The 26,083-nt window shown below is 31.9% G+C and overlaps 2 protein-coding genes across 4 annotated transcripts; one reads left to right on the forward strand and one right to left on the reverse strand.

Moving 5' to 3' along the window:
* Positions 1-3,326: 3,326 nt before the first annotated feature.
* LOC130808291 (uncharacterized) lies at positions 3,327-11,414 on the reverse strand. Its single transcript, XM_057673770.1, has 3 exons — positions 10,801-11,414; positions 10,538-10,708; positions 3,327-3,499 (listed from the first exon to the last, which is right to left on the reverse strand). Exons 1-3 carry the CDS (start codon positions 11,159-11,161, stop codon positions 3,327-3,329), a joined length of 705 nt encoding a protein of 234 aa, XP_057529753.1. The 5' UTR covers positions 11,162-11,414.
* LOC130807314 (peptidyl-prolyl cis-trans isomerase CYP37, chloroplastic) lies at positions 4,844-24,166 on the forward strand. 3 transcript variants are annotated; one of them, XM_057672474.1, is made up of 13 exons: positions 4,844-4,944; positions 5,024-5,160; positions 18,599-18,867; positions 18,982-19,071; positions 19,787-19,882; positions 20,775-20,882; positions 20,983-21,032; positions 21,219-21,318; positions 21,804-21,857; positions 22,870-23,028; positions 23,146-23,268; positions 23,376-23,425; positions 23,770-24,166. In XM_057672474.1, the coding sequence occupies exons 3-13, from the start codon at positions 18,601-18,603 to the stop codon at positions 23,879-23,881; spliced, it is 1,209 nt and encodes a 402-aa protein (XP_057528457.1). In that variant the 5' UTR covers positions 4,844-4,944; positions 5,024-5,160; positions 18,599-18,600; the 3' UTR covers positions 23,882-24,166. The 3 variants fall into 3 exon arrangements, with proteins under 3 accessions (XP_057528457.1, XP_057528455.1, XP_057528456.1); XM_057672472.1 differs by lacking the exons at positions 4,844-4,944; positions 5,024-5,160 and adding an exon at positions 15,120-15,455 and having other exon boundaries at positions 18,607-18,867; XM_057672473.1 differs by lacking the exons at positions 4,844-4,944; positions 5,024-5,160 and adding an exon at positions 15,314-15,455.
* Positions 24,167-26,083: the final 1,917 nt, after the last annotated feature.

A 26,083-nucleotide genomic window follows, 5' to 3' on the forward strand; every position in this document is an offset into this window, starting at 1 on the left:
CATTTTTACCGTGTCGTTATCTTTTATATATTCAACTAAAATTTAATATTGAAGCACAATGACAGATGAAAATAATCAACAAAATAATTTGGTAAGCATCAATAACGATTATGAATTTCAAAAAAAATGTTTATGCTGCAATTTGATACATATTCACTCTTTGAGCCATAACTATTTATAGAAAAATACCATCAATGTAAAATTTGCGACATTAGAAACTAGACTTCAAATTTCGAACAATATATTATATGCTAAATTCCGATAACCAAGCGAGAAATGACGAGCGTTTAAAGTTTGCTAAGATTTTTAGTACACACCAGTCGCACAAAACGCGCGACTGGACCGCGATAGAGTCACATAAAACACGCGCCTCGACCACGGTAGAGTCGCATAAAACACGCGACTAGACATATAATACATCGTTGGATAGCTCTTGAAGTCTACTTTCTAATGCCTCAAACCTTATATTAATGTGATTTTCTTATTAAAAGTATTGGCCAAAAGAGTAAATATGTATCAAATTTCAGCACAAGCAAACTTTAAACGATCGTCATTTCTAGCTCGATTATTTGAATTGGCATATTATACACCATTGGAAAGTTTTTGAAGTTTAATTTCTAATGCCGCAAACATTGCAAAAATGTAATTTTTCTATCAAAATTATGGCCAATAGACTAAATATGTATCAAATTTTAGCACAAAACGTGCAATTAGGTCCATTTTCCGATATTTAAAATTTTTTTCTTTTTTATAAATAATATTTTTTTTATTTTTATATAATTAATATTAATAATTTTAGTGTAGTAATATTAATTTTTGCTTTTATAATAAAAAAAAATTAAGGGCACTTTTATAATTTCATTAAAAAGGATGGCGATTGAGTGAAAACTGAAAAGGGTGGGGACTTTTAAAGGTGGAATTTATTTTGTTAATTATACTCTTCTATTTTCAAAACTCATTAAATTCAATCAACTCTCTAAATCTCACAGACAAACACTTATTTAAATCTTCTTAACCACTTATAGATTTCCATTTTAATTGATTTTGATAAAGGAAAAGCATATTTAAATCTTCTAAACCACTTACTTAAATAAAAATATATACTCCTATATTAAATTTATTTGGATCAAGTTTAGTGCAACATAGATAGAAATCAGAAATCAGAAATGTCGATGTATCTATTTAAATTATGATTCAATTATAATAAATAAAAAAAGAATAATTTCGATTAAAAAGTAAACACATTGTTGACAATGCTAAAATCGATCGATTAATTTTGATTTAATTTAAAAAATGAAAAAAGTATCAAAAAGTTCTAATTAATATAATCGCTATATAGGCACAAATCTTAAAATGTCGAGTGATTTATTTTATATTAAATTTTGGATTTTTTTTTAAAAAAATAAGAATGGCCAAGGCTATTTTGATCTTAACCAAGTCGCAAATTTTATGCTATTTTGATCCTTTTCTTTTCTATTTTTTGAGAATTACTTCAAAATTAAATCGATCAATATTTTTAGAATTGTACTTATATTTATTGCGATTACATTAATTAAAAAAATTAATATTTTTTAGAAAATAAATCAAAACTAATTGATCGATTTAGCTTGGTCAGCAACACGCTTACGCTGATTTAAGCAAAATCAATCTTTTTTATGTTTTATAATTCAAATGAAATCAAATCAATATACACTTTAGTTTTGAGGGTATTTTGCACTTAATTAAAACAAAATTAATATAAAAATTCTTATTTATTATTAATTTTAAAAAATATTGATTGACATTTTAGATTTATGTCTTCTATGCATCTTTGTTAATCAAAATTAACCTAAATAGAAATTCATAAATTGCATTTACGCTAAATAATTGCTTGTTTGTGAGATTTGGAGAAATTTGAAGAGATAGAGGTAAAATTGAAAGTTCAAAATAAAAATTACAACACAATGAAAAAGATGGCGGCAAATTATAATGCATAAAGTGACAATCACATATTTATAATAATTTATTTAAAGTGGTAATCATATACTAATTCTGAATAAATGGTCGTGTTAGCGTATTGATTTATGTGAAGTCAATTGGAAAACTTAGAAATTGTATATATTAATTTTTAAATTGTCACACGTAATAGTTACCACATAATTATTAACAAACCAGTTTTATAATTCAAACATATTTAGATTATAATCATAATTATTTTTCATAACTTTGTGCTACTCGAGATGTTACACAGTGAGAAAAACAAATAAAAGGATGGTTTTATAACTACTAGTTGGTGGGACGCATACTACGTACGCGCTTCCCCAAGAAATCCTATTTTCCTTAAAAAAATCAGCTTAAAGCGAAAGTATTTACTATGCATTTTATGTTGACGACGTGAAGTTAAGGATGAGGCTTTAAATGGTTTTACTTGATGGTGCTATTAAAGGTACATAATGTAGGTCAAAAAGAAGTTGCTAATATAATTACAAGTAAATAGAAGTACTAAGTACTTACATTGGAAGTTTTTAAGTTTGAGTTTGATATGAAGTGAGAAGGAAATTTATGGATTGATGCAACATTTATTGTGTATTATGCAGATTCTTGTTTAGCATCTGAATCAGTAAAGTGATAGTTGTTCTAAAGTGTTTGTATGACATGTATTTTGTTTTTTCTAAAATTAAGAGTACATAGAAAATTTGAACATAGTTAATTAAAGCCTCGTAACTAAAAAGAATTAAACTTGATTATCTTTTGTTTATGATACATATAAAAATAAAACTATACATCAATTGATAAACACAGTCAATATATCCTACTACGCTATCCCAGCAAAAAAAATCTTAGTCTTACAAACAATCAAACGCTATTCGACGTTCATATCAAAATTATTAACCAACAAAAAAGTGTGTAATAAAAATTTTCACTTGAATTAATGATATATATATATATATATATATATATATATATATATATATATATATATATATATATATGTATATATATATTATAACATATATATATATATATATATATATATATATATATATATATATATATATATATATATATATATATATAACAAATAAACCCCTAAAACCTTCTTAATAATGCATTAATGCAAAGTGAAGTTGCTTTCAAAAACATACTATTCCGGAGAGCTTCATAACTTATGTTTTCTTCTGTAGTTTGCAAAGAATCAGATTCAATTGCACATGTTTCAGCATCAACATTCACATAACAAGTACTTTTTCTGTCCAAAGGAAGAGAAGCTTCTCTTGCATCAATCTCCAATCTCCAATCTCCAACCATATGTTCTCACCTGACAACGTCCATCAAGCACACTTCCGTTATTTCATCTTCACTGCTTCGTTTGCCATTCTTTGGTATATCAACCGACAAATTATGCTGCACAGTAAGTCCTCTTTCGACTGAGCCAACTTACCTTCATTATCAACATTTTTATGCTTCTTTTCACTACTTCCTCCACAAATCCTTCTTGTTGACGAATATTTTCGAATCCCTTCATGATTGAACCCACACATTTAGTTGCATAAATTTAAACTTAATTTTTGGATCAAATATTAAACTCAACAAAAACATTGCACAAATAGGTTGTTGTAGGTGGAGACAACTTTTGTAATAAATTAGTTAAACTTATAAATAAACGCGATCAAACGTAGACAATTACATTGCTTGGGCTATTTTGTGTTGAACTTGTTTTGGATGTCTTTGATTTTTTGGTTTGCGTATGATTTTTGAACATAGTTTGCTCACGTGTTGTTTGGGTGACCTGTTACAGTTAGGGCTTCGTTCCAATGGCTTTGTTCCTTTCCCAAGGTTTTTTATACCGGCGGTCTTAGTGTCGTCTATTTTAGTGTTTTGGTTCTTATTTCTTCTATGAAATGCTTTGGAATTTTGTAAAAAAAAAAAACGTTGTGATGCATATTCTGAATTTTTTGTGGTTGATGATATTTTTTATTACAGGTTGTGGGCATCGTTTTCATTGCTAGTATCTTCTGCTTTGTGAAGTTTTGCTAGAGATTCTTTGAGAATTGAAGGATGCCATGAATACGTCTTGTTGCCTGGGAAACAATGTATGTCTGTTCTTTATTATCGTTCATGGTTATGTGTTTAACTAATTTCAATGTGATGCATAACTTATGATTAGCTTTACTGTTTTGGCAGTTAGATATGACTTCTAATTTTGATAAGGTAGTTATAATGCTCTAAATTTTAGATATTGATTGAAATTTGATTGACTTTTGGAGTTTTGCGTCCTTTTTGTTTGTTGTTTTTCATCTTCTTACTTCTCTCTTCTCCCTACTTTTCCCCATCTTCTTGCTTCCCTCTTAATTGGTTCATCTTCAATTCCTCGCTTCAAATGGAAATTATTGGTCTTCAATTTTATTTTTTTCTGCTGATTTGTGTTGATTTTCCTGGTGATTTGCTGCTGTTTTGAATTTTCTACTGACTGTGATGTTGTTTCTGATCTGTTGATGGTCATATTGTGCTGTTTCTGATATAGGTAATGTTGTAAATGGTTAAATTCGATATGGTTTCTCCATTTCATAAGCAGACTTAGGTTTTCGAACCAATTATTTTGTTTTTTCAGTTAGTTCTATAATTCACTTTTATTTTAAGGTTTTTGATCTAATCTGCTGCTATTTTGAATTTTCTGCTGACTGTGATGTTGTTTTTGATCTGTTAGTGGTCATACTGTTCTATTTCTAATATAAGTAATGTTGTAAATGGTTAAATTCGAATTATGCTATTTTTTTCTTAATTTTGGAGAATTAATAAAAGGACACTCATATATATACTTTTATGGTGAAATCCCTTTCTTTAATTATTGTGCGGATTCTTGCATTTTCATGTTGGTTGAAACTACTTTTCCAGAGATTTAAATGTTGAGGCCGGTGGGAGTAGCCAATTTCATGATTGTTTTGAAGAAGATACTTTTGGAGGGTATTCTTTTTTTTTTTTTTACTTGCTTTTTTTTTTGCGTCTACTAATTTTTTGTGTTACTGTTGCATTTGTTTGTTAGGGATTTTTTCCTGTTTTCTTCAGGATTCACAATAACCGTCAAAGACATTGATATCTTGCTCCAGCCATACTCTATCACATCATTTGACGTGGTTCGAGAACAACTGAGTCATCTCTTAATGAATGAAGTAGATTAAGGTAGCTTTCTAACTTTAATTTTATGAATTTGTCAATTGATTTGGGAATTTCAGGTTTTTCAATTGATTTCGGAATTTGAGGGTGTAAAATGATTATTGCTTTGTATCTAAATTAGGGTTTTCAATTGATTTCAATAACGAATCATTTGACAACAATTATTGCTTTGTATCTAAATTCGTTGAATCATCTGAATCATTTTAGCATTTTGATTATTTGACAAGATGATTATCATTGAAAACGATCATGAGGTATTATCATTGAAAACATTGTGATTGGTGCATGAACTTGAAACTTTCTGTTTTTGTGTTGTTGAATTGACTTCCATGATTTAATTGTTTTTAGGGTGGAGTTTTTAATAATTACGATTTTTCAATGAAGTATAAAACTTGAATCCATTTAGTTTAAAATATTTTACTTTGCGTCAAACAATGACTTAGGTTGATGTCACTTGGTAGTTTATATATGTCTGTTAATACATTTCAAATCCCTTTCAAAGAAATCAAGCACAATCTACAATTCGCATTTCTACATCAACGACTTCCTTTAATTACTAATTTGTCAAAATATACTTCTTTTACAAAATATACTTATTTCACAAACTTCGCCTGATCAAATGCATAACATAGACCAAGTATGTTAAAACAATTACTCAATCTTACAAGATACAAGTTTGAATCGAGGTGCAGAAAAGATGATGTCTGGTAAGCTGAGTCAAATTCTGTAATGGATCGTCTTGTCTAAACATATTCATACAAAGACTGGAAATAACTTAGGTTTGACTCAAATTCTGTAACCAAATTCTTCCTTTCTCTGAGCACTTTTTGTCGCTCCTTTTGAGTCAAGCTAAGCTTGCAATTTTGCTCCCATATCAATCTTAACCTTGGGAGTTTCTTGATTTATGTCAAGGAAAAAGATTTAGAGACCTTTCATGGATGAGCTGAACCGACAATATGGATATTCGTTAAGATTCTACAACAAAATAAAACAATTATTAAAAGTATAAAACAATTATTAAAGGTTTAGATGTACCTTCAGAGACCTAATATAATATATTCACAAGAGTATAAAAATAAAACAATTCCAGTCTTGACTCCCTCTCAATACCATTTACTTCAATATGTAAAGGTCAAAGCAGCTTTGATAAAATAAAAGAAAATGGGTATTTTTTTCTGCAACATAAAATACCCATTTTCTTTTATCTTTTTCATCCAATGTAAAATCAATACTTCAAAACAAACGCCAAAAAATAATTTTGGAAAATGGTGCTGAAAATAAAAGATAAATTGATCAATATGACATCCATCATCATCCTCCGTTACAAAAGTAGTTTCATCCACAAAAGTTGTGAGCCTTGTGACTTACTAAAATTCACTTGGCTCGTATTTGATCAATATCAATAAACAAATACGATTTGCATCTGTCTGTAATATTCAATTTCGTGAAATATGTAATACAATTAACTTATATTCAGTGATCAATTGATCATTCAACTTCAAGTGATGAGTCCCCATCCCAATCACAATCCCCATCCCCAACAATACATACCAAATTCAAAAATGGGCATCTTGATTCCCAATCTCATTCTCTTTCAACCATCATTTATGTCTTCTCTTTTTAAATTAAATTTCCTCATTTCTCTAAGCGAAAGAAATGGAACACAGATTTTTTAAACAAAAAAGAAGTACCTTCATCAAGGCTTCACTTTCTCGTAAAACAAAATGTAAGCTTCACACTAAGATTAAGAATTTAAGATTAATACTAAGATTAAAGATTAGAACAAGATTGAGAGGGAATTCGAGTGTGTCTCATGTTCTGTACTCTGTTTTCAATTTTTTTATTTTTTTATTTTTTTTTTAAAAAACGTGTCCTTGCCGTGTCCCTTCCGTGTCCTTGCCGTGTCCGCTTGTCCGAAAAAATATTAAAATATTGGACACTTCATTTGGCGTGTCGGACACGGATTTTTGCGTGTCCGTCGCGTGTCCGTGTCCGACACGTGTCCGGTGTCAAGTGGTGTGTCCGTGCTTTACTGGTTAGCACACATAATAATGATTTTGAAAAATCTAGGAGTCATGTACCTTCAAAAAATTTAGGGGATTAATATTGGTTGTCATCTTTTTATTCTGTCCCCATATTTTATTGGAAAAATTGCTTGAAAAAATTTAACTTTTTCATGATTTTTCTATAATAATCTTAGTTATTGATTAGTTATGGATAATTTCAACTTTATAGGGTATTTGTAGTGCAAACTCGGGTAACCGGATGACCTGCTATAGAAAGTTTATTTTTTTTTAAAAAAAAGATAAATTAAAATAAATGTCGAAAACATGTAAAAAAATAATGTTCAAATGCTTTTAGAATTTTTTATGTAAATTTTTAAAATTTTCCTTTAATTTTATATTAATTTTCAGTTTACTTTTTTGGTAAATTACTTACTATAGCAGATCATTCAGATACTTAAGTTTACTCTAGGCAAATACCTCATAAAGTTGGGATTATTCATGGTTGATCAATAGTTGGGATTATTGTAGGAAAATCATGAAAAAATTCAATTATTCAAGGTAACTTTTTCTATTTTATATATTAAATTTTTTAAATTGTATCCTTTTATCGGTCTAATTCTCTATAAAAAACAAGCTATCAACTAAAATGTTAACATTGAAATAATATGTACAATAAATTCATCATTAAAAATGTAGAGCAAGCAATGATTTCAATTTTGTAAATTTTATGAAAAAAATATGAGTGGCGCAAAATGCTTACGTCAAGTTGCACATTTTGTATGACTTGTAATTTTTTTCAAAAAATTTACGCAATTTAACAACAAATTTGAAGTCATTGCTCATCTCTAATTAGGCATGGCCACGGTCCGGGTTGGTCCGGTTCCGTTCCGATTCCATTTGGAACCTGTCGCGAACGGTTCCGGTTCCGGTTCTGGGCGGTTCCAAACGGTTCCTTGGCGGTTCCGGCGGTTCCAACTCACGGGACGGGCGGGTCGGACCATCGGTTCCATTTTTATTTTTTCTTTAAATATTTATATAATAAAAAAATACTATAATATCGCGGACGTACCTTTGATGATTACTTGATTATTAGCGAAATTCATTGCATGTCAAGTTGTCATCGTTATTGAAATATTTACTAAAAAGAATGAAAAAAATAAATTAATAAGAAACAAATCAATGATAATGTCGATAAAGATGATTAATAAAAAAAGAGGGAGAAAATGGACTTGAACCTAGTACCCAAATGAATACTAAGCTGCCTACGTATCCCGAAGGAATCAAAGCCCACGTAGTTCTTTGTCATACCTTTTATTTATAGTTGTTGAATGTTGATTTATCGTTGTCGTTTGTCGGATTGATCCTATTCGTCTTCGTCATCATCATGTGGTTGATTAGATGCTTCCGCTGACTCTCCTCCTGACGATGATGCAGATGTATCCATCATCATCCATGGATCATCATCGTCGTCTTGATCATCATCATTCCTTAGTCCTTGTGTTTGAATCTCCGCTTGATCCCAATCTTTCTTGCAAACACATATTTGAATACTATGTGGAGCAAGACGAGATCGCTTTTCGTCCAAAACTCTTCTACCTGCACTAAAAGCAGACTCCGACGCAATTGTTGACGCGGGAATTGCAAGGATATCCTTTGCAATTCTCGATAAAATGGGAAATTTAACAGATTTTTCTTTCCACCACTCCAAAATATCATAGATACTTTGGTCTATTTCAAAGTGGTGTTTAAGATAACTATCTAGTTCTAAATATGAGGTCGAGGAAGAAGAAGATGATCCTACAAAACTATCATCTTGAGTCATTATGTTGGCTATTACCGAATTATAGTAAGAGGGACGTGCCGAAACGCTAGCACGCCTAGACATATCGCGTTTCGGGTTATATACACTAGCGTAAAAATCATAGAGTTCTGCTAAATATTTTTTACATGTTCCTACATAATTATGTACATCAGTAGACGGGCGATCTAACGATTGGTAATAAAATCCTATTACTTTAGTAAGGACCTCAGTTTTAAAACGTGGGTCCAAAATGGTTGCGATTCCATAAATATAAGGAAAATCGGTAAAATATGCTTGCCATTTTTCCATCATATCTGCAAGAATCGGCCTCAATTTTGGGTTAGTATCTTCATGTGTATATTTAAGGAGATGATAAAAAATAGTAATACATTCACTTATTACTAAGTGAACGTTCGGTTCATAAACATAAGAAAAATTCTTAGTCGCGTGGTCATACGCTTCTAATATGTTATGTACACCTATAGCTAATTCCCAAGTGTCATCAGCTATGAAACTATCTGTACACTCACTATATAGTTGTGTTATTACTGGGCGATAAGCAATCGCCTTTCTTAATAAATCGTTGGTTGAGCCCCAACGTGTAGGAGTATCTAATGACCAATACACTTTTTTAAGTTGGTATTGGTCACATAATTGTTTATATCGTCTTTTTATCTTTCCGATCCTAAGCCATTTCACTATATCCCTAATTGGTTCTAATAAATCACTTAATTGTTTTATGCCTGCTTGGCAAGATAAGTTAATTATATGCGCACAACAACGTATGTGTAATAAGCTACCCCCAAGGATTAAACTAAAAGCAGGTTCGTTAAACAAAAGTTCCATACATTTAATGTTCGCGGTTGCATTATCAGTTGAACAACAAAATATTTTATCTAATAAGTTCCATTCTCTACATATCTCTACTAATCTATATTTTATGTTTTCACCGGTATGTCTTTCTGGCATTGTCTCAAAAGCAATTATTCTTTTTTGCATAATTCAATTTCGATCTATCCAGTGTGCTGTTACACACATATAAGGTTCTAAATGTGGGGGAGCAGACCAAATGTCAGTTGTTATGCTAACCCTACCATTAAACGATTTAAACATTTCAACTAATTCATAGCGCATTGATTCGTATAATTTAATTGTGCGTCTTTTAAGAGTGCTCCTAGGGATTGCTCTATATTGTGGTTGCAAAGTTTTTCTATTGAGACGCTCGTATGCCCTACTTTCACCGTGGTTAAAAGGCAATTCATCACAAATTACATACCTAGAAAATTCATCAATCATGTCATTACGATTGTATCTAAAAGGCATACATGTGATGGGAATGTCCCATTGTGTCTGTCGGCTTCCACTTGTGGTCCCGCTCCCGCTTGCTGCATGAGTTTCTTTTGTGATTCCATGCTTCTTTGCCAAATGTTTGTTAAAAGATCCCGTACCACCACCAAACACGTATTCACAAAACACAATAAATAAATGTTTATAAAATATGAATATATAATGTATCAATGTATTATGTATGTCAGTATGTATAAAAAACTTAAAAAGTATTTACCTCTGGCGAAACTGTATGAAACTAAGGACTTTACTCCTTGAATTTCACAAATTTGACAAGTGCATAAGAAAATATCTGGATTCTCGGTTGGTTCTTTTGTGAAATACGACCACACATGTGAAACAACTCTACCACTAGGAGGTGGCATTGCCGGAAAAGGTTGTCTTACTGGTTCATCTTCATCTAAATAAATAATTTAAAATTATAAAACTATAATTAAATAAATAAATAATTTAAAGTTTAATTAATTTGAAGAATAAAATTATAAAACTAACCGATAGTTTGGAAATTGACTCGTTTACCACGAGCTTGTCTTTGTTGTTGTTGTTCTCCTTGTTCTTCATGTGATCTTGTTGATGACTGTCGAGATATATTTATCCCAATTGGGGTCGTTGGTTCCTCTTCTTGTTCTTCTTCTTCATCAATTTGTATTTCTCTTTCCATTTTTTCTGCATAATTATGTAACTCCGGGTCGTACCCTTCCGGATAATTATGTTCATAATTATAATTACTAATGGAAGGTGTTGTTGATACCGACGGAGTAGAAGTGGCCTTTCTTTTGGACGAACTGGAACCTCCCAATGATTTTGCCACTTTAGTAACTTTTTTTGTGGCTTTTTTCAAAAATGAAGACATGATTGATAATATTGAAGTAATAATAGAAATATAGAATTAAGAAATAAATAAATAATTAATTATGTAACTAACTAAATTAAGAAATAATTAAAAGACTAATTATTTAATTAAGAGAATAATTGCGTAATTAAAGAATTAAGTAGAGAGAGTAGGAGAAGAGATGAGTTGTGAATGAAAATGATTGAAATTGATGAGTATTTATAATGAAAAATGCAACGGCTAGTTCAACGGTCATAAACGGTAACTTTTGGCGAACCGGTTCCATGGAACCAGTGGGCCTGTTCAACCGGACCGGTTCCAGAACCGGTTCAATGGAACCGTTGGACCGGTTCTCCCGGACCGGTTCCGGTTCACGATGGTTTTTTCCGGCGGTTTCACGGTTCCGGCAACTTTTTTTCCGGCGGTTTCACGGTTTCGCGGTTCGGGGCGATTCGGAACCTGTCGCAAACGGTTCCGGTTCCAAGCGGTTCGGGACCGGTTCGGTTCCGGGTAACCCGCCCCGTGGCCATGCCTATCTCTAATACATTTACTCATAGATACATAAGAGACCATCTGGAATATTTTTGATTGTTTAAATATTAATAAACAACAAACTTTATTGACCAAAGTACATTTGAAGGAAAAGAACATATGGCAATTGGTTGTTCTTTTAGATATATTTTTTTATATGACTATATATTTGATTTATTAGATGACTAACAATATTACATAAAAATTGAACCAGAAAATCGAATACTATACTTGAGAAACGATTGACAAAATTTTAGATTGTTTAGCTATAAATAAATAAAGTTTATTGACAAAAATACTTTTCAAGGGAAACAAAGTTTATTGTTTATATATATATATATATATATATATATATATATATATATATATATATATATATATATATATACACGCGAACGAGATCCAGTGAGAACCATTCTTATATATATATATATACACGCGAACGAGATCCAGTGACAAAAAAGTGTTACTTTTTTACTAAAAATGTGTTATTTTTAGACAAAAAAGTATTACATTCTTTTAAAGAAAAAGATGATACTTTTAGGCAAAAAAATGTTACTTTAAGAAAAAAAATTCTGAAAAAAAACTCACAAAAAGGTGTTACTTTTCGAAAAAAACGTGTTACTTTGTATTATGTTTATTTTTTTTAAATATATTTTTTTCTGAAAGTAACACTTTTTTGCTAAAAAGTACCAATCATTTTTAAAACAAAAGTAACACCTTTTCTGTAAAAAAAGTAACACATTTTTATCAGGCAGATTGGTTCTCACGGTTCTCATAAAAGCATGGTTCTCGGTAGAATTTGATTTTATATATATATATATATATATATATATATATATATATATATATATATATATATATATATATATATATATATTCTCGCCTTTCATCAACTATCGTTTTGCACTATCTCTATGATATCCACGAGCTCTAAAAACTACCAGTTAAGCTGCTATTGTTCTAAGATCCCATTCTTACTTAACGTAAGACCATTAATTTTCCTTAACTTCCTATATTTAAATCCCATACCATACGTAAGATTCCAATATATTATCAATGTAGGATCTTGGTTCGTATTTTTGGTTTTTGTGTTTAAATCTAAAATAGAACACAAAAATTCTCTAGTTTATCCAAAGTAATGCTCATTTTAAATAAATTTTCATATTTTTCAATATATCATCTACATACGATTAATATTGGCTCATATTTTTTTCTGTGTTTAGTCTAAATAGCGCACATTGTCTATTTTAAGAAATTTAATTAATTTATTTCAAATAAAATAACTATAAGTGACTTTTGGACGATAAAGAACCGCTCAGATTCTTAATTATTATATTTGTTAAAAAAACGATTTTGCACTACAAAAAAGTGAATCGTTGACATTCTCAGTTAAAAATTGAAAATGTAAGAAAATTTTTTTCATAATGATTTGTAGTTGCATTTGCATTTTTGTGTAGCATAATATTTTCTTGAGCATATAATAGACCAAGATTAAGAAGAGTTGTAACGAAAATTGAATTTAAGACTTTAGTTGATAAAGTAGTGGGCAAGCTACCATAATTAGCATTACTTTGTCAATAATTCAAGGAGTATTTTGGAAAGCATTCCCTCAGTCTCAATGAGAATAAATTAAAAAGAAAATATTTATTTTTAAGAAAGATATGGAAAACTGTGAAAATATAATATCAAATAAAAAGAATGAATGGAAATCTGATGATATATTAAATAGAGTTTAAATGTATAATTGAGATTAAAAAAAACAATTCAATCTATTTATAAACAGGAAAAATTATCTTGAATAATATAATTTTTCATCTTTCTCTTACAATGGAGTGTCAACTTTTGATTAACCTTTAACCGTGCAAAATATAACCTCTAAGGTGAGTTTTCCACCAATGTTCATTTTTACCCTTTACGTGTACTATATTCTTTATTTGTTCCTTCTACATTCTTATAGGTCTTCATCGATTTCTCTTACCCTTTACTATGATGCTTTCGATCCTTCTCACAGATCATTAAATATCTGACCTGACCTGCATTATTTACACCTCTCTAAAGACCTAGCCAGAGATAGAAATAGTTAAGGTATCATATCTATGTCTACACCCTCCCCTTCATTCCACCTATGCACCACCCCACCCTTACCTTTGCTAAACCTCACCATCACAGCCCCACCTACCTTCCCACTAACACCCACCATTTCCGACGACCTATCAGCACCACAACCCTCCACCGTGGGACACCCCTATCCCTTATGCAAATTACCATCCACTATGAAACGCACCCACCTCCTCCCCTACCCCTACCTAGCTCTTTAGAAATTGTTAATTTTCGATTTTAGGGTTTAAAAATTTATCTTTTGTTCTTTGTGTTTGCCCCCTCACTCTTATGCTATTCACTTTTGTTGATCCAGGTTATTGAAATTGGACAATTTCTTAATAATTCACCTTATTTGTTGCTCGATTTGATTGTTTGTGTTCTGAATCTCATTCTTTTAATTTTTGCCCAAATTTACTAACTTTTGTATGTTTCTATTGATGCTGGGTGGGTTGAGTGTTTGGTGAACGACAATGGGCAAGAAGGAGGTGAGGACTAGGAATGAGGTCTTGGTCACGAAGGGGAGTGAACAGGGTAAGGGAGGGTGGTGGAGTCACCGAGGGGGGGAAGTGCAGTGGAGGTTGAGAGGGTGGGGTTGTGATGAGTTTAGTGAAGGGGGTGGGATTAAGGGTGTTTCTTTATATATATATATATATATATATATATATATATATATATATATATATATATATATATATTTTTTTTTTTTTTTTTTCGTTTTTTTGGGTCAAAATGACGTACAATTGTAAGCAACTATTACTATCCTATTCTTTCTGGTAGTAGTCCCATTTACTTTAGGTTACTATTCACTTATTCTTCTTAATTTGTATTTTATTCTTAATTTATTTGTTAAAATATATTCAAGTCATGAGATCTTATTTCATTTGTCTCAATGTAAAAATTATTATTATTAACTTTTCATAATTATTAACTACGTACATTTAAAATTATTAAAAGTTAAAATGTTGTGTTGACAAGTGTGAAAAAATAAATGAAACTACAAAAGTAATACTTCTTCCGTTCTGAAATATTTGCTACATTTTGGTTTTGGCCACTATTCATCGTTCAAGCTTATTTTATATATTTTGCTAATATTTAAGTAAAAATATAGTCAAGTGAGATCTTGTTTAAATCGTCTAATCGCATACTTTCATAATGTTTGCTTTTTATAGTTTTTAGATGTGTATAATTCGATATATAAATGAACAAAATATTACATTAAATTGCATAAAAGGTCAAATATAACAAATACTCCATGTAACAGAGAAAGTAAAGTTTACCGTGAAAAATACACCTATTAATTATTATTTATAATTAATCAATAATTTGACGGAATATATTATTATGAATAAGAAGATAATGCATGTGGAAAATTTAAAATAGAAATTAGTGTAACTTAAGTGAGAGTAGAGATAAATCTGATTTGGGGTTTGAGTTGAGATAACGTTGTTGTAGATGAGGTCATTTGGTAGCGCGCTTTATCTCTCTTCGTTTCTCCAAACTCAGTTCATCAATGGCGTCGCAGTTATCATCTTCTTCCATTTCCCTCTCCTTATCTTCTAAAATCTCTATGAAGTCCCAATTCACTTTCCCTCTTCATCGCCATTTCTTCTACCCTCCAGTTGGAACTTATCCAAGCCAGCATTCCACTATTCCCCGTGTATCTGCCCATTACTCGTCAAAGGTTGGTTCTTTCTGATAATCCCTTCTTTTGGATATAATTTATGATGCTTTTGTTTCTCTTTACTTCATTTGATGGGGTTTGCTATTTGGGGTAAGATATTGTGTCTCTTAGCCGGGTCTATTGCTAATTGTTGTAATGGGTGAGAATGAATGAATGATTCTTGCATTTGGATTCATTTGTATGTTGTGCTCTTGTTGGTCGACCAAAGTAATTTTACATTCGGGCAACATAATGCTAATTGCATTTTCTGGGATAATGTAATAATTTGATTTTGGATAGAGTGGGACCATGAAGTTTTATGTTTTGAACTATATTTTTTATGAATGATTTCCATCAATGTAGGATTTCTGATTGATTGTCTTGGTAAACTTCAAACAATCTAGATATGATTTTGCTTTTGGCCATTTGCATCTCTACCCTGGAAGCATTTTTAGGTACATTGTGTTGTAGCACTCTCTTTGTTTTTTGCTGTGCCAAATTACTGTTATTATTGATGAGTGTCATGGGTTTTCAGTATAAACTTCAAATAATCTCTGTTAATGTTGATTTCCCTAGAATATTTGTTTTGGGTCATGTAGCCGACTTCATATTGTTGGGATGAAGGCTTTGGCATTGTTGTTGTTCTAGTTTCCGATGTTAGGTGGAAGCCCGTTTGGTTAGTGTTATTAAATGTTAGTAATGAGAATGATTTACACCGTAAAATTTCATCATAAGTTCCATGTCATTCCCATAGTGATGAAACTTTGATCACAAAAAAGTTTTTTTGTTTACAAATTTCCATTACCACCTAATATCACCTCTCCGAATGGTAATGCATTGGAATGCATTCTATGAAACAAATTAAATGATTGAAGTTGGACAAGCATGGCCATCAAGGTAGCCAAAAGATTTTTCAACCAAAATTACATTAGTTTTCATTCCCATTACCACCATTTATTACCACCTACCAAACGGGCCGTGAGGTGTTTTCAGAGTCGTAAAGTTGTGTTCAGAAACCGTAGATGGCTTTAAACCCCATGTTAGAATTATGGTAATGTTGCTTAGTATATTATAACTTAAGTGTGTTTACCTTACTCTTGCCGATTGATTTGGTGTCAAAGTTTGCGGTGGTTTGTAGTTCAGCTTGCTGGCTTCTACAATGATCTGATATTTTGGATACTTGGCTTACGAAAGGGTAAAATAGGCAATTGTTATGTTAGGGAAAACTTGTGAAATAAGTTAGTATTAAGTGGTAGCTTTATTATAAATAAGAGGAATTAGAGAGTTATTATACTCATAAATCTTGTTATACATTTGGTGGGTGAGTTTATACTCATTTTAGGAGACCTCAAGCTTCTCGAAGTGCTTGATTTATCTTTCTTTTACCATTTCTAGGCCTGTAGTCTTTCTTTGTTCATCCAATTTATGATATAATCTTACTTTTGTCCTTTTATTATTTTTATTTCCATTTTACTGTTTTAGTTCGACTAATCAGTTCATAGCAGCTTTTTTGTTTCTTTCAATATGTATTGTATTTCAAGTTTCAAAAGGTGCGACTTGTACACTTTAGACTTATGATTGTAGCAAAATACGATGAAGGCTTAGCTATTGTGATCTCTAACGTCATATACTCATATCTAGTATATGCATTTATTATACATGTTAGAGCATATGCCAAAATCAAGGGTAAGAACAATGAAATGAGAAATTGCAAGAAATGAAAACAAGTAAGACAAACATTTGGGAGGTGGGAAAATTCCAAGCACTATTTGTTCTTGGACTATAAAATCCACCTAAACAATTGAAGACAATCCTAGCGATGTTCCTTAGTGCTCTTGATTACATTGATTAATCCAACACTAATGTAGAATGCACTCACCAAGATTTTAAAGAGAATCATAGCTCTCTATCATCTCACTAAACACTAGTTTTATGTGGGTCTCAAAACACTTGTTTAATGCCTTAAGTTGGTAGATAAATGAGATTAGGTAGGGGAAGATTAGGGCATTTAAGTCCCGTAAAAATAGCAGAGTACTAATGCTCGAACGAGAAAAAGTGTCTCGTTTGAGGCACACAATTCAGTAGCATCGGCGTCACAAATACAACAGCTTGTCCAGGGACACTCATTTGAGTGGCCCAGTGCTCGTTTGAGGGCCCCTGTGGCTGTTAGTTCTGAGTTCTTAGAGTGCTGTATCAGGTTCTCCCACTTTACTCGCCTACTTCCCTTTCCATAACTTCACCTCAAGTCTTTCAAGATTCTGGAAAATTTAATTTGATATTGTCCAAATGATATGCAAGACAAGGGCTGGAATATTCTGCTATTGTTACGAAAGAATCAGTACACTAGGGGTGTTCAAGCCTCTTTAAACTCCCAAGCGTTACACGCAGAAAATATTTCAAAACTGCGTCCTCTTTTCACCCCTTATCCTATATATGTAAGACTTGGGGGAAAATACAACAATCAAGAAAATAGCTAACTTCCTTTTTCACAATAAACAACCGACATAACAACTAAAAGAAACAAACTAACAAACTAACTTCTATTTATTTACTTTACTTAAGACCTTGTATAATTTTCTGTGCTTGACAATACATGGCAAAGTCACACCATCTACCACCTTAATCCTTGGTTTATGAGACACCAACAGAACAATAAAAAATATGGAAGAGTGGAAGGCCAGCTCACATCCAATATGGCTATTATTCGACCCTTTTCATGTGTCTGAAAGAGGTTACAAGTTTGAGTCCCCGAAGCCTCTTGTAGAAATGTAAAACAATGTTTTTCTACATTACAACCTTTGTGGTCGAACCCTTTTCTAGACTCTCACTCTGTGGAAATGCCTGCCCTTTTTGTTTCTTGTTGTGGAATGCCATGTGAATGAAAGTATGTTGTTTATAACCTCTTGTTGAATTTCCCTTGCTTTATTTCTACTCTCTCGTAATGTTTATCCCTTTTATATTTGGGTATCTCAACGTCTTTGGTTACATATATGAAAGGAACCGACATTTTGGAACCAAGAGTGATGTCTTTGCTGGTTTCCGTGTTTTTAGCTGGTTCTGTTCATCTTTCAGTTGGTGCATCATTGCCTTTTATTTTCGTTCTAAAATAAGTAAAGAAGCTCACAATAATTCATGATTATCCCAATTCATAAATGAAACTTCAGTCATGCAGGAACCAAGGGATCAGCTTGTTTCACAAGATACCTCATACTTATCCATGGTTAAGCAACGGCTGAGAAGACTTGAAAGGGCGTTGGCTGCAGTTCTTCTTGTCGTTCAAATTTCAGCTCCACTACCTGTTACCAATTGGGATTCTATTTCTGTTCCTCCGGCGGAAGCAGTGCTTTATTCTCCAGATACTAAAGTTCCTAGGACCGGGGAACTTGCATTAAGAAGGGCCATCCCAGCAAACACAAATATGAAAACAATACAGGTTGCTCTCTAGCCTAGTTACATGCTTGCATGTGTGCTCTCTGAGAGAGCATTTGGTTTATCATTTTTTAACTCGTCTTTTTTGCTTTGGCTGCTTATCTTATGTTCTCTTTAGGAGTCACTGGAGGAACTCTCATACTTGCTTAGGATCCCTCAAAGAAAACCATACGGAACCATGGAAGGAAATGTAAAGAAAGCTTTGAAGGTATCCTTCGCATGCATTGCAGGTTGCAGCAAGTGGTGAAACTCTCATTTTTCTGTCTTAACCTGACTTATGACAGCCATGATCAAATTAGTACACAAGTTTCTTTTTAGAATGGAAATATTATAACGGGAGCTAGCTCATTTACAACACAAAACTGTTTTGCCTATGTGGCATTTAACCTATCTCGGACTGAGGCTAACAAGGAGTCAACTTATTTACAGTAGCAAAAGCTCCGCTTCAAACAATATCAAATTTTCTTTTATATATGCCATATGGCTAGTGTAAATGGCTTATCAAATAGATAAACACAATAGCTAACAGCTATGACATAAACCAAGTTGACATTCTATTTCTTACACTCTCATTTTTATTAAGTATGAAAGGCTTTGATTTTTTCTCTTTCCATATTTGTGGCATTAAGTTATTTTAAGTTCAAATCAGCTGAAGTTGAAGTCACTATCAGGTAAAGGTGTTGAGGCCTTTTCATCTGTGATCGCAAGCTGCATCCATTACTTTCCACCAAGCTTATGAGATCTTCATTTTTACTTTAAATAAAGAACTCTTTTAAAGTTCCAGTATTTCAAATTTGGTGCATTTGGAAAGCTTTTTATCATCTTATACAAAGTGCTCTGGTATATAAGGGAACAATGCAGTTTTGATTGACAATTATTTACATCTTGCTAATAGTATATCTTGTTTTCCTTACACATGCCAGGTAGCGCTTGATGAAAAAGAAGCTATTTTGGGAAGTATTCCTGCTGAATCGAAGGAAAAGGGTTCCCTTTTGTATACAACTCTAATTGAAGGAAAGGTAATTCATACTTGTTTAGGATATTATTCTCAATGTTTTTGAGAAGGTTGCTGCTTCTGTCTTCCCATGGTTCTATATTTAATGTACCTTTATGGCCAGTATGGTAGTCGATATTAAATGGTGGGAACGGTGCTGAAAATTTAGTATAGTCTTGGTGGGAAAATCTCTTGACAAATTTAATTGTTATGCGTGTTCTACTTCAATCATCTGATTTTCTTTACAAAATTCATTTTAGTACATTACCATTTGAAAACATGGTATTAGGTGGTAATAGAAAATTGTGAACTCAAAACAAATTTTTGTGATCAAGCAATTTTTTTATGATCAAATTTTCATTACCATAGGAACGACATATTAAACTTCATGAAAATTTAGACTACAATTCATTCCTATTACAACAATTTGTTACCAACAACCAAACGAGCCGTTAGTGTGTCTTGGATAACATAATTTGGAATTTGATATACCGTGATACTTCTATATGTTTATTCAAAGCTGCATTGTTATTTGCCATTCCCCTGTTAGAATAATAATTTAATCATGGAGAACCTATCCTCTTCCAGAGCTGCTACGGATTTCCATTCCCTCTCTTTCTTAACCCTCATAACACCCATTAATGTGTGTGATTGTTTGTATATAGATAAATATATGATAGAAAAATAGAGGGAGGTAGAGAGGAAGAAGAAAAGAGTAATATGTCAAATGTTCCAATGTATTTACCGTCATTAAAGTCCAAATGAAATATCTTTTGGTATATAATGCTGCATTTTCCGGTGCTATGAATTATGAATTCAGCTTCAGATGGGGTCTCAGTTTGTAACATACAAAACTCGAGATCTTATGTTGTGAACATCATACTCAAGTTTCACTGCCTTTTCACATTTCATTTCAGGGTGGCTTGCGAGCACTTCTTGATTGCATAAAAGATAAAAATGCTGATAGAGTTTCAGTGGGCCTCGCATCTTCATTAGATACTGTTGCGGAGTTGGAATTGTTACAGGTATTTTGGATACTGATACTTAATCTACTAGAAAGTTCTCTTCATTAGAAACACACCATATTTACAAGCAACAATTATTAACATGTTTTGAATTCAACAGGCTCCTGGATTGTCGTTTTTGTTGCCTCAGCAGTATTCAAATTATCCAAGGCATGTTTTCAATGACTTCTCTACTATATTATTGTTGGCGAGAAGGAACTAAGAAGAGGGAAGATTCACACTTGGATTGTCGTTTTGATCGATTGTTTCATTGCTTCAAAAGCAATGCTTATAATTTGGTTTCTTTTAAGTTGATTTATATCGCAAGAGCTTTGCTTGACTTAAATTTATCTGCAGGCTGAATGGGAGAGGGACAGTAGAATTTACAATTGAGAAAGTAGACGGTTCAACATTTTCTCCACAAGCGGGTGAAGCTAAAAAAACAGCCACTATTCAGGTACTATATATCTCATGCAAAGAACCATAAGAGTCAAATGAAGCAATTTAATTTCTCGTTCTGTTTTTAACTTGTTCCTTCTAAATTTTTAACTTTTTTGTCCAAAAGAGTATTTGGAGAACTGATTCGTCAAATGTATGCTTCAAACTGTTTCTTTTAGGCTTCTAGAAGGCTGGAGTACTTTCAACTAGTGAGAGAGTTTAAATTCTGTAGAACTTGAAAGAATTTACTGGATCCCTTGCCTGGTGCTGTAATATGATTATATATTTCTTTTTTAAAGGATCGAAACGAATGTATACGGATACACCATGCACACACAAAGCTACTAGGAGCCTAGATGGGTGCTTGTGAAGTTTATGCAGTTACGCTCGTAGGAAAAATCTGAATTAAATGTAGAATGTAGATTGAGTTCTATGAAATGCTTGCTTTGGAGTTCTTTCTTCAGTTACTATTTTGCCGACGTTATCAATGATTGATGTATTCAGGTTGTAATTGATGGATACTCGGCACCATTGACTGCTGGGAATTTTGCTAAATTGGTAAGGTACTTGAACAAAACGTTTCTTGTCAAATTTCATTTTTATTGTGCTGATTGATCCAATTTGAGGCTTACCTTTTTTGGGCTCAACTTTCATTGTTACATTGCTCATATTTCCTTTGTCTCTTCCAAACATGATTTCAATTTTTTGTGAGTGTTTGGTTCTTAACTTTTTGGTTGGCTTTTGGCTTTTGGCTTGTTGATTGATCAAACAACCAAAAAAAGTGTTTGGTAAATGGCTTTTACAGCAGCTTATAAGTTGGCTTTTAAGCCAAAATGAAAAAGCTGTTCCAGCTAGCTTTTTTTTTGTCTTTTGGCTTGTTGGCCTACTTTTTCTCTAATAAACAACCAACAACCAATACTCAAATTTACCAAACATCTCCACAAACAGCTAGCTTTGTCAGCTAACTTAAAAGCCAACAAAAACAACTAACATTTTCAGCTAGTCAAACAAGCCAACTAAAAAAGCCAACAGCCAATAGCCAACAGCTAATTGCCAAACGCCCTCTTTGTCTCTTCCAATGCTATGACATTGTCTCCCTTTTGTTTGCTATTAGTAACAGTGAACAAAGAATTTTGACTTTTTTGACTAGTTTTTTTTTTTCGCTGTTAGTAATTGTGAACATACCTAACCTTAAGCTAGGACATTGAGACGCTTATTTTAGGAATTAAGTTTCCCTTAAGCTTTTTTATTTGATTTTTTTTTTGTTAAACTTGCTTATTTGTTTCAATCTTTCTGTGAATATTATCAGTTTTTTTTATACTTCAAATGTGTATGGGTTTATGCATCCTGGACTGCATTGGCTAACCCTACACGAGCAAGCAACGGCTCCATGAAAGTTTCACTAAATTGTCAGAGTTTATTGACTATATGGAAAGTCAATCACAATACTAGAATGATCAATGTACCTTGAGTTCGCCAAGCCAACATGTTATTTTCTTCATTATTTAAAAGATTTATTTAGCCCGAGAAAATTTGTTTATCATATAGCATACTTACGCAAGATTATCAGGTAATCGATGGGACTTATGATGGTACAAAGCTCAATTGCACTAGTCAAGCTGTTCTCTCAGACAACAATCTGGATTCAACTATTGGCTACAGTGTTCCCCTTGAAATAATGCCTTCTGGGCAATTCGAGCCACTCTACAAGACGACATTAAGTGTACAGGTACGTTGATCGCTATCCAATTTTACTCCCTTCAGAACTTGTCAAACACTCGAGCAAGCATGTCGATGTTCATTGTGCTATTACCCATTCTTGATGCATAATTTTCTCGCTTTTCAGGATGGTGAGCTGCCGGTCCTGCCTTTATCCGTCTATGGATCAGTTGTGATGGCTCACAGTGAAGTTTCTGAAGAGTATTCGTCACCCAATCAGTTTTTCTTCTATCTATATGACAAGCGCAATGTAAGTCTTTACTCCATAAATCATAAATATATATTTATCGGTTTTCTTGTTCGTTCGACTAATGGGTAAGTTGTACATGAACATGTGATGACCTTGTACGACCCCAGTCTGGCTTGGGAGGACTCTCATTTGATGAAGGCCAATTCTCTGTGTTCGGGTATGCCTTTGAAGCTCTATGCCTTTCCTTTTCCTTTTAACAATTTTTACCTTCAACATGTTGGAAATACTTCATATGTGAGTAAAATTCCACATATTTGATTATAATACTTGATGGTTGAATCTCCTAATACCATATGATTTTGGGAAAGAGTGAAACTCATCATGTTTTGTATGCAAGTCAACGCTCATTACTCGTGGGTTTGTGGGTCTAAGCCCACGAGTGCCCCATGGGTGTGTCCTCACAAGTGGGCGCATGGGTTGATCATGTGACGAATTGTCACGGCCTAACACAACATCCTTGCATCATTTTATCTAACATCACTAATGCTTTTGATTGCGTAGTTACACGACAGTGGGGCGAGATATTCTTCCCCAAATAAAAACAGGCGATATCATTCGATCTGCAAAGCTAGTGGAAGGCAAAGATCGCCTGATACTGCCTAATGTAAGTTGATATTGCTCGCGCCTCTGATTCAAGCTGTATTCCGAGATTGCATATCTTCAATATGCGGTGTGCTATTCTTTCTTCCCCGTTTCACCTTGATAGAGTTTAATTCATACATTTTCCGAGTTCATTTTGTGTAAGCATAGACATGACAATCGAGTTCTGTAAATTGATATTTGATATACTCCATTTCTTCTGCTAGAAGCCCTCCATTTTACTTGACTCCTATTTCCATTTGTTATTTTGGTGGAAAAAAGTTTCTCATTTAACACATCAACAATTTATTTTGATTTTTACATCATTGTAAACCATTTTATAGGTTCTTGTCCTTAGCTTCAATTACTAGATTAAGGCTTCATTTCACAGTACGCTTAAATGGCAGAAAATTTCTCATTACAACCCAAATAACCAAAAGCTGTATTTACAATTTATTAGTTGATCAATATTTAGGCTCACTTGGAAGCATTAGTAATTTAGTACTATTGGAATGGGAAAATTGAATAAAATGAGTTTTTTTTCAAAAAAAAATTCTCAAAATAAACTTCGGAAAATTTTAATTCTCAAAATAACCCTTTCATAACGTTTGAAGAAACCAAAAAAATTCATTTGTTTGTTCGCTATTGATAATAGCTAATTAACATTTATTGTTTTTTGTCTCGTCAAACGTTATGATATTGTCTTTCTTTTTGTTCACTCTAAGTAAACAAACAAATCTCTGACTTCAGCTTTGGCAAGAAAATGCTTATTTTGAGAATTAAAATGTTTCGAAACTTATTTTGGGACCTTTTTTCGGCTTTATTAAATGTCGCCACCATTTTCATTGTGTCGCTATCCTTTATACATTGAATTTTCAATATTGCCCATAACTTCATTTAACCTTCTCTCTAATTTCTCTCTAAAAACGCTCTAAACTAAAAATTTAACATCAAACAATATGATTGATGAATTTGATCAACTAATTAATCATTAAATAAATGATTTTGCACTTAATATTAATATTATTATTAATTCGACTAAAATTATTTCATTCTTATTAAAATATTATTAATTTAACTAAATTTTGTAATAATTAAACAAAAATTATTATTATTCAACTAAATTATTATTATAAATTATAAATTAACTAAAAAGCAAAAATAATTAATGTTTATTAGCTAAAAATAAAATTATTAATTAAACAAGTCAAGAATATTAATAAAAAAGAAAAAAATTGGGTTAATTAATATTAATTAATTAACTAAAAACTGAAATTTAATACATGTTTACCCCTTTGTCCATAATTTTTGATAGGAAAATCACAATAATGCAAGGTTTGTGTCATTAGAAATTAGACATCAAGAACTGTTTAAAGTTTGTGTTAATTTTTAGTACACGGGTAAATGGATCTAGTTGCACAAACTGCGCAACTGGAAAACTTTTGAAGTCTAGTTTTTAATGCCGCAAACCTTGTAGTAATGTGATTTTCCTATCAAACCTGATGCCAAAAGAGTGAATATGTATCAAATTTCATTACAAAACTTTTGCATCACTTTTCTTCTCTTTTGCTCTGTTCCTTTGTAAAACATTTTCAGCCGAGCTAAAACGAAAACAATTAATAAAATATAAATATAAATATTAATTAAATAAATAAATTTGACCCAGTTGCACAAAACGTGCAACTTGTCCTAGGATAAGTCATACAAAACGTGCATTAGGTCCATTTTTCAATTTATTTAATTTTTTTTCCTTTTAATTAATATTTATTTTTATTTAATTATTAATAATAATTTAGTTTAATAATAATAATTTTTTATTTTATATTTAAAATGGATTCAAGGGTATTTTGTAATTACATCAAAAAAGGTAGCGACACAATAAAAATAATGACGACATTTAAGAAGCGGGATTTTTTGTGATAAAGTTTATTTTTTTGAATTTTCTTGGAATATGTACTTGAAACTAGGGATGATTATGAGACTATGATATTATTGGACTCGTCTTTAATTGTAGGGTTCAGTTCCAATTTCCAGCGGATTTGGGATTTGGGTTCTAAAAGAATTAACAAAAAATCTTGGGGTGAAACCGTCTTACTTGTGAGATAATATTGGGTGGACCTATATTGTCCCTTTTTTTTTTTTTTTTTTTTTTTTTTTTTTTTTATACCAATTTCAAGACTTAAAACGCCAATTCTAATATCTAAAAGATCAATTTTGGAATTGACATTTTAAGAGC

This window comes from Amaranthus tricolor, chromosome 3 (assembly GCF_026212465.1).
Source record: "Amaranthus tricolor cultivar Red isolate AtriRed21 chromosome 3, ASM2621246v1, whole genome shotgun sequence".
NCBI classification, from domain to species: domain Eukaryota; kingdom Viridiplantae; phylum Streptophyta; class Magnoliopsida; order Caryophyllales; family Amaranthaceae; genus Amaranthus; species Amaranthus tricolor.

Excerpts from the sequence above, each read along its gene's own strand:
- LOC130808291 (XM_057673770.1), bottom strand. The coding sequence starts at position 11,161 with ATGTCTTCATTTTTGAAAAAAGCCACAAAAAAAGTTACTAAAGTGGCA. Across the intron at positions 10,709-10,800 it reads AGTCAATTTCCAAACTATCG|ATGAAGATGAACCAGTAAGA; the intron begins GTTAGTTTTATA and ends TTATTTATTTAG. Across the intron at positions 3,500-10,537 it reads AAAGTCCTTAGTTTCATACA|GGATTCGAAAATATTCGTCA; the intron begins GTTTCGCCAGAG and ends TCAATCATGAAG.
- LOC130807314 (XM_057672472.1), top strand. The coding sequence starts at position 15,285 with ATGGCGTCGCAGTTATCATCTTCTTCCATTTCCCTCTCCTTATCTTCT. Across the intron at positions 19,883-20,774 it reads CAACTCTAATTGAAGGAAAG|GGTGGCTTGCGAGCACTTCT; the intron begins GTAATTCATACT and ends ATTTCATTTCAG. Across the intron at positions 23,269-23,375 it reads ATCTATATGACAAGCGCAAT|TCTGGCTTGGGAGGACTCTC; the intron begins GTAAGTCTTTAC and ends GTACGACCCCAG.